This window comes from Olea europaea, chromosome 8 (genome assembly GCF_002742605.1).
Source record: "Olea europaea var. sylvestris chromosome 8, O_europaea_v1, whole genome shotgun sequence".
In the NCBI taxonomy this organism is placed as follows: Eukaryota; Viridiplantae; Streptophyta; class Magnoliopsida; order Lamiales; family Oleaceae; genus Olea; species Olea europaea.
In genome coordinates, this window is record NC_036244.1 from 7,476,355 (window position 1) to 7,484,725 (window position 8,371).

General features: G+C 35.6%; 1 protein-coding gene across 1 annotated transcript; it reads right to left on the minus strand.

The window, feature by feature from the left end:
* Positions 1-4: 4 nt before the first annotated feature.
* LOC111398698 (histidine kinase 5-like) lies at positions 5-8,316 on the minus strand. The gene is made up of 13 exons (XM_023025737.1): positions 8,166-8,316; positions 6,070-6,900; positions 5,624-5,680; positions 5,187-5,414; positions 4,773-4,866; positions 4,477-4,683; positions 4,175-4,305; positions 3,996-4,045; positions 3,275-3,522; positions 3,070-3,173; positions 1,051-1,812; positions 397-576; positions 5-239 (listed from the first exon to the last, which is right to left on the minus strand). The coding sequence occupies exons 2-13, from the start codon at positions 6,784-6,786 to the stop codon at positions 117-119; spliced, it is 2,901 nt and encodes a 966-aa protein (XP_022881505.1). The 5' UTR covers positions 6,787-6,900; positions 8,166-8,316; the 3' UTR covers positions 5-116.
* Positions 8,317-8,371: the final 55 nt, after the last annotated feature.

Sequence of the window (8,371 nt, forward strand, 5' to 3'; positions counted from 1 at the left end):
TGGAGACTCGAAAAAAAACATCATACATTAATGGCAAAAATACATTCATTTGCTCTACGAGATGCATATTTACAACTAATACTATGGTAAATGTCTGATGCATACATTCACAGATATTATTGTAAATATTTCTGAAGACATTGTTTTAAGTTTTGCAAAGATACAGGCTTCGATACAAACGAGTCCATACCGCTTGCAAAACACTCATCTGCACTCTCTGACAATGCATTCGCCGTCATCTGCAAATATACGAATTGAATTTGTTAGAGAATGTCGAGCAACTTTTCTTGAGTGGAAAGCACATGGACAATTCAAAAATGGCTCCAGAAATTTTTGTACTACTTTTCAGTGAGCAATCAAACAGTTAAAGAATAAAGATGAGGACTACAATCTTACCGCTATGATAGGAATCCGCTCTCTGGATTTTCTCGGTTCAACTGAATTCGTTGAAGAATCTAGCAGAGGTAACTGCAACTCGACTCCTGCCTTCACTGCATCATCCCAATTACCAGTTTCCTCAAATGATCGGATCAGCCTTGTAGCTTGAAGACCATCCATTACTGGCATGCATACATCCTGAAAAAGTTTCCCATTTCTAATGACTGTAGAAGCCATAATAATATCAAAAACAGTGCAAAAAGAAATTTCTGATCTGCAGGCTTCTTATATAAATTTTATCGGATTTGGACATGAAAACTAACTTCAGAAATCACACAACTGTTTAGTTCCAAGAGTGCTATATGCTATGTTTATATGATGCTAAAAATTAATTCTTGACCTAGTAACTTCGAGAAACCTTAGTGCATGTTAGGTGGGGAGGATTGGATAGAAAGGCTAAAAGGGATAGTATATAGGTGGAAATCGAAATTAAAATCTTGTTCATTTTATTGTCTGATATTGTCGAGTACTCTCTACCAAACATGCACTTAGTTGATAAGAACAGCCAGTCCATGAACTCTAATCAATAACTATAATCTCTTCAATTCTATTTTACTAATGCAATTAATATGGAACTATAGTTAATATGTGTTCAATTTCTTTTATGCATACCATGAGAACAAGATTGTAGATGTTGCATTGGACTGCACGTACAGCTTCTACTCCATTATTCACGACATCTATGTTGTGGCCCAACTGCTTCATCATTGACTTCGCCACCATCACATTAATCTTGTTATCTTCAACAAGGAGGATCTTAGGTTTTAGCTCAGCTTTTGGGATTTCCGGAATGTTGATGGGAGTACAGTTGAAACTTTTGACGGGCTGATCATGTGTTGGACATGTTACTCGAGAACTAATTGTTTCCAAAGTCTCACCTACCTGATTTCTTGTTCTGAAGGAACTGGTGGAGTGAACATGAGAATGGAAAATATCATTCACTTCACTACGAATCTGTGATGAAGTCCCTGGTTCAGACATCTCCATAACACCAGCTACCGAACGCACATCTTCATCTGAATTGGCTTCTTTATGTGTACTATTACTATAGGGGGATAAGGAGTCTTCTGATGTTCCATTACACTTATGCGAGGCATTACATCCATAACTGTTTGGTGAGAGTTTTGGGTGCCGTCCAGAACCTTGAGAAGAAACTAACGAACCCAAAATACGTGGTTCGAACAAGAAAATTCCTGAATGTAAATCATCATCATTAGAGTCATCCGAAATATCATGGTTGGTCATATCTGAAACTTCATCAGGATCATCTGAACTATCAGAGGCTGGTGAAACCTTGTAAGGTAGTACAAATGTAAAAGTGGAGCCACAATGTTCTTTACTGGATACAGTGAGCTGACCGCCCATGAGTTCAACCTGTTTATATACATAAAAATGTGAGCCAGCTAGGACATGTATTAGTGATATCAGAATATTTTTCTATTGTGTAGTACTGTAGTTCATAAAGAGAATAATTTAAAGGGTTACAGTTTCTTTCAATTGCTATCTATCTTCTTCTTTCTTTTTTCTTTATCCAAAAACCTGTCAGGCTACTATATTCAGCAAAATGTTCAAAAACAATTACACTACTTCCAAAATATTATTTCCCTAAGAAGAAAACAAAATTACTCAAGGACATGTAATCTTGCATAGCTAGAAAAAGCAAGGAGAAGGTTCGTTTCCCCCCCAAGTCCCCCTCCGGGGGAAGAGTCTCGTACATTCAAAGGACCCCCCTTACTCCATTCCTTCCTTCGTAGGGCGACTCTGGCTGCATAGGGGTCACCACTCCCCATCCAGAGCCGCTTCACGCCCTATGCTCATGCCCCATACCCATGGGTCACTCACTGATAGAGGTTTGATCGTGTCAATTTAGATACAAGTTCTTTCTGGAACTTTATGTTTTACCAAAGAGTCGAGTAAATTCATATTATTTTTGAAAACAGTTGTAAATATATTTGAATACAATTTACTTCAAATTATACAAATGAAAAGATTTACATTTTGACGATTAAACCATCAAAGCGTAATTTTGTTAATGACTGCCAGCTATTACACTAACTACATATTATCTATAAATTTCAACAGGCTTATACTTCTCAAATGCTACTTGGTTTTTTTATATAGATACATGGAGCATACAAACATCCAATCAAATAAGACCCTTCAATTGAAGCAACCAGTATATGATTCTCATGGGCATATCACATCAAAATCACATGAAGAGCATGTGATACAATGTGTAGAAGGGTTCACTTCATAACATATAAATGTTAAGGCGGGTGAGAGTTGGGGCACACCTTGTGTGTAGACCTAATGAAACTCCAGTTCACAAGAAGAAATGTGATCCTGGTACGACAGGTTAGAGAAGTGGAACAAAACTAAAACAAGATGACATAATTGCAAAGGATTTGATTTTCTTAGATATTTAGTTAGACATAAGATGGAGAGCAGATAGCAGAGAAAAATTCATGTAGGTTAATCAAAATTATTTGGAACCTTGTTTAGGTTGTCGTTTCTCTTGATGAGCATGTGAGGAAGCATAATTACTTTTCTAATCTTTCTTTCAGCTACTTCGAACAATAATTTAGAATACAATTTAAATTAGAAACTTAGTGCAACGTACAGCAAGATTACCAATTGTTTACAGATTGCTAGTCCTAATCCTGTTCCGCCATACTTTCGAGCTGTATCTGCACCAACTTGCATGTATTTCTTAAATAGATTGGATATAGCATTTTCTGCCATGTCAAGATTGCATGTTAGCGATCAATGTTAGCAAAAGCTCATTAGTTATTTCAAAGGATTTATTTGAGAAAAATGAAGAATTTTAAGTAAATACCTGGTATTCCAATTCCTGTATCATAAACATCACAGCGTATCCACACTATTGTTTCTTCACAGTTGGAGTGACTCTCATGGACTCCTTCTATTGTCAAACATTTATCTTCTTTATTTGTATTGACTGAAACAGGTGATTGATCAGAAGATATATTCTGATCAGTTACTTGTTTGATCGCATCATGTGGCTCTGGTATCACATAAAGCTTTATACCAACCTTGCCTTCATGAGTAAACTTGATTGCATTGCTGGTAAATGAAAATATAGAATCATTTACATATTTAACTGATTTAAGATGATTGTTTCACATCATATGAATTATGATACACCCAATTATATAATAATCACGTACGTTTTTACAAAGACAAATATACCACAGTATCTGCAAAAATAGGCACGTGTTTTTTAGACTCTCTCTCTTCCAGTTACATAATTATGCAAAATATTACTAGTTGACCTTACATGCAGGATTACATCTCTACGCTAAAATGTATGGTGCATCTTCTCAAGAAAAGGTTCAGATATAAGTGTTTTTCCTCTATTCTATCCAGATTGAAAAGCTTTGGGATATCTAGTGCTTGATGGACTCTCTTATGAACGGTACCATCTTAGCAAAAAGAAGTATACAGAAAAGGGAACCTGCAAGTATGAAAAATACAAACTGAACTTGTAAAACCTACATGTACTACAAAAATATTTTGAGCTATGATGTGTTAAGCACCTGATCAGATTTGTGATAATCTGACGAATCCTTAAGACATCTCCAACAACCTGAAATTGAAGCATTGTGTCCATTAAGAAGTGATATGGCTACAGAATCAGTAGGTATTCCCATCCCTCTAAACTCGTACATCTAAAAAGAGCTCTATATTATTGATTGACAATGTAAAGGTCCCTCACCTCCACCGGGACATCATCTGATACATGTCCTTCTAAGGTCAATGATTTTTGTAGTGATGCTGCTGCAGTCTGGAGTACATGCCTTACTACCTCCCTTGGCCTAAACTTTGTAGCTTCCAATTTCATGACTCCTAATCAAAATGAAAGTTTTCGTCAAATTTTGATAGATGATAGATCTTAGTTGGTCAATATATGAGAGATTTGTAAGAAAATTGAATCACTAAAGTACGCATGAAATAGAAACTCGCACTTAATACTTGATCACAAGGAAGAATTTGGCATGAAAAGGTTCGAGGAAACACCTGATTCCACCTTGGAAAGATCGAGGATGTCATTTATCAGTTGAAGAATCATATCGCCAGAAGATAACATTACTTCCAACAGTTGTCTTTGTTCCTTATCCAGTTTGGTGGCAGAAAGGATATCAGCAATACTTAAAACTCCAGATAGGGGAGATCTTATCTCGTGAGACATGGTTGCTAGCATTTGTTTTGCTCGCATTGTTTCCTCTGCAAGAATATTATGGACAAACGAGTGACCATTATTACATATAGGTGATCATGTAGAAAACAATGATGGCTAGGATGCTCGGATGAACCAGTTATATGGATTGTTTTGTAGAGCTCTGTCTCCTTGGCTCTTTGTACAGCCATCTCCTCTCGAAGCTTTATGATTTTCTCCCTTTTCCGGACCTGTAGTATGATTGTGATTGTAATAAGACAAGATATTTTTCATAAAGAAAAGCTAAAATGATGCATTGAAATTGATGCTAACTGTAAGCTACTAACTGAATTTTTAAAAGACAAGCCAGAGAAGCCTAGACTCAAACCTAGAGTAAAACAGAGCACTGAAAACCCAACCGGCCTGAAGATTGTTTAGTTTTAGCCATCAACCATACAGGCTACAGCCGGTAGCAATGTTTGTATAGGTCAATTATATCATCTTGGAGAAACGATTTTTTCTAAACAAGAGATATATACTATCTACCAGAAAATTCTTCCACTAAAATTACCTGATCAGTCACTTCCATCCCCATATAATTGATACCAATAGTCTCCCCTGCCTTGCTGAAAACAGGTTCCACATAAATTAAGAATGTCTTTGCCCCAAATAGTTCGGTCTCAAATGTAATTTCCCTTTTTGCAGGCAATCCTCTTTCTAAAACTTCTCTTTTGAAGTCTTGAGATTCCTTTACACCAGAACCAGTGAAAATCTCCACGTCTGTTTTGCCTATGATATCCTGTCAAATAAAATTATGATAGATACTGAAGAAAGGGCTTGGAAAATCAAACAACAACTATAAGAAAATTGGCCAATTAGAAAGTCAACTGCTCCTAAGAAGAGCGGTGAATGTAAGCAACAGTTGACAACAATCTGAAGTTGCAGAGACAGTGTACTCTAAGAAAATTAGCAAATTAGACTAGAATAAATCATCTGCGAGTAAATTACCTCCTCGCGTAAACTTGGAAAATGATTATAGATGAAGCGATAGCGCAGTTCTTTATCCTGAAAAATAGGGGATGGTTTGTCAATCACAGATAAAAATCATTAATGGCGAGATTTTACTGTTGAGTCAGATAAATTGGTTGGTAAACTTGGCAAAGCAAAAGGAAGTGCTATAAATTCACACAAACAGTTATTTGTCTTCTTTAACCATTTACATCACATATAAGGTTATGAGTAACAATCTCTGGATTACTTTTGGAAAAAGACCAAAAAGAAATAAGAACAGACGTTAAACTTTTAAACTGTTTGCCTATAGAAGCCATGAAATTCGCCTAGGAAAAGCTGAATAGTTGAATAATAATCTAGAATTGCTATTTTAGTGGTGTCTTATAATCCCAGAAAAGACAGAAAAAACAGGAATATACGATCAAAGATAGAGAGAGATATACCTGGTGACCTATGACTACTGGTGCATTTTGTAAGATAAAATGTAAGAAATTATCTGCTCTCTTCAAAACCTGAGATAATTCCTCCACTGGAGAGGATTGCCTTTCAAGGTTTTCAATACTTTCCAGCAATTTATCCCTTAACACACGCTCTCGTTGAAGACTTGCCTCTAATAGTTTCTCTAAATGCATAGCACGCTGCTTCCAGTAAATTATACTGTCATATTCTGCATCTATTGGTATTATTTCGTCTTGGAAGATAACAAGATTCTTTCTCCGAGGTGCATCTTGATAGAAGTATCTTAGATTTTCATCCAAAATAGAAATTGGATGGTTATCACCCCCATATCCATCTTGTTCAAAACGATGTTCTTCCAGTATCTCCAGTTTCTTGAGTTCAACTGCTTGCTGCTGTTGGCAAAGGTTGTCGAGCTCTTCTCTGAGAAGTCGTACGGCATTGGCCTGTTTATATTCCCAATTCTTAACCAAGTAGGCCAACTGCGAGGAACCTTGCTCACTGTAATTCGTAAGGTCTAAAAGACGCTTAAAATCAACTATTGTAGGTTCCTCATTTATTGTAACCTCAGCCAACATATCCTGGTCTGCTCCTGGCTTTTCAACATTGAACTGCCTCCCAGCTTCATTTATATTTTCAGGCCACATTGACGAGAGGACAATTTCCGTATCTTCTGATTGATTGGACTCCATCTCACAACCCATGCCTTGTCCGGTTTATATAGTTATATCACGGGAATCTTCTTTAAAATTGTACTCTAAGTTTAATGAAGATCAAATTGCCATCAAACATGATTCCAATTCACGAAAGATTGAAGCCTGCACAGAAGATAATATTGGATTAAATGCCAATTGAATTTCATGGAGGTTCTTTCTGAATTTATCATATAAATTGAAATTTTATAAGAGCTTGCCTGTGTCCAAAGTGCAATAAAATATGAAAAATATAACCTCAGTCTACAGCTCAAAGTTTTATTGCACAACAGCGAGGTTTCAAAATCAAAGTGTGAGAAAGCTTCACATGAGGTTACTACAACATAAATAATTATTGGAAGTGTCAACACAACGAAAATTTCCGTGAGAAAGAAAACACAAACTATTTGACAAGAATTCTTTCTCAATGCGAGATGATTTGAAAGGTAATAAGTTTATTCAATTATCAGCACCAAAAGAGTTAAGCACATAACCAAGAAATAAGCTAAAATTTATAATGGGAGGAATAGTGTTTTTTTGAAAAATGGATGGTTGTAAAAGAATGAAAAGTTCTTGATTTACGTGTAATATTATTTTATTGAAGATTGTGTGGTTGAAAATAGGATATAGAAAAAATTAAATTAAATTGATGAGTTTTAATGGAGACCAAACAAAGGGGTGAAATTTTATTTCTAACATAAAGTAAACAATTTATTCCCTTCTTGCAGAATCTGATGCCAGGAAATGAAAATAATAAGATGGAAAATTTGATCCAGTTTATCCCTGCTCAATTCATAGCAGTGACAAGCCTGCACTAAAAATTCAGCATAACTGATTGTCGATTGAATTTAGTGGCTCTAAATTCTAACAGCACAAAGAATATCAGGAAAACAAACATCAAAATCTGTCAATACTGTTTCATGAACAGGAAAGTATAAGTCATGAAGAAATAATCATATTTTAGCCAATTAACGTCAAAGAATAATTCAATAGAAATCAGAATTTCATGAAACAACATTCAACCAGCAGTTCAACTTATACATTACCAATGATGCAAAGGATCCATTCTCCTGTCAAACTTAAGATAAAATTACAAAAGCCCATATCAGAAAATCAAATAAAGAGCCAAAAAAAAAAAAAAGGACCTTTATCAGTGTTTCGAGAAGAACAGAAGGTTATGTTCTATCAGAACACAACACTTTACAGTAGATATGAAAGAATCTATTTGAAGTTCTTGGTCAAATAAAAAAATAATAGCCAAGTATTTGAAGCACGTAAAAAAATGTAGAGAAATAGAAGAGGATTGCATGTGCTAAAGAAAATGTGTAGGAAATGCAAGAAGACATGTGCGCTTAGGTGAAAAATATTGCAGAAAACGCTCGAAAATAGACCTCTTTAATACTATTATTCCCAATTCACAACTCTCTCTCCCCCTCCTTCACAGTTTGTTTTTCTAATTGGATTCATGGCATGTTTTCAGCTTGGCTCTCCGATTACACTTCAAGAGTCCGACCGCCCTTAATGATGTTATATAGAGAGAGAGTCAACACATCTATGCTGAAACAGTAAGATATATATATAGAGAGAGAGAGGCGGG

Bases quoted from the DNA above. Each gene is read 5' to 3' on its own strand.
- LOC111398698 (XM_023025737.1), bottom strand. From the start codon at position 6,786: ATGGGTTGTGAGATGGAGTCCAATCAATCAGAAGATACGGAAATTGTC. The intron at 5,415-5,623 runs GTAATTTACTCG...TTTATTTGACAG, and splicing joins TTCCAAGTTTACGCGAGGAG to GATATCATAGGCAAAACAGA. The intron at 577-1,050 runs GTATGCATAAAA...AAACTTTTTCAG, and splicing joins TCTACAATCTTGTTCTCATG to GATGTATGCATGCCAGTAAT.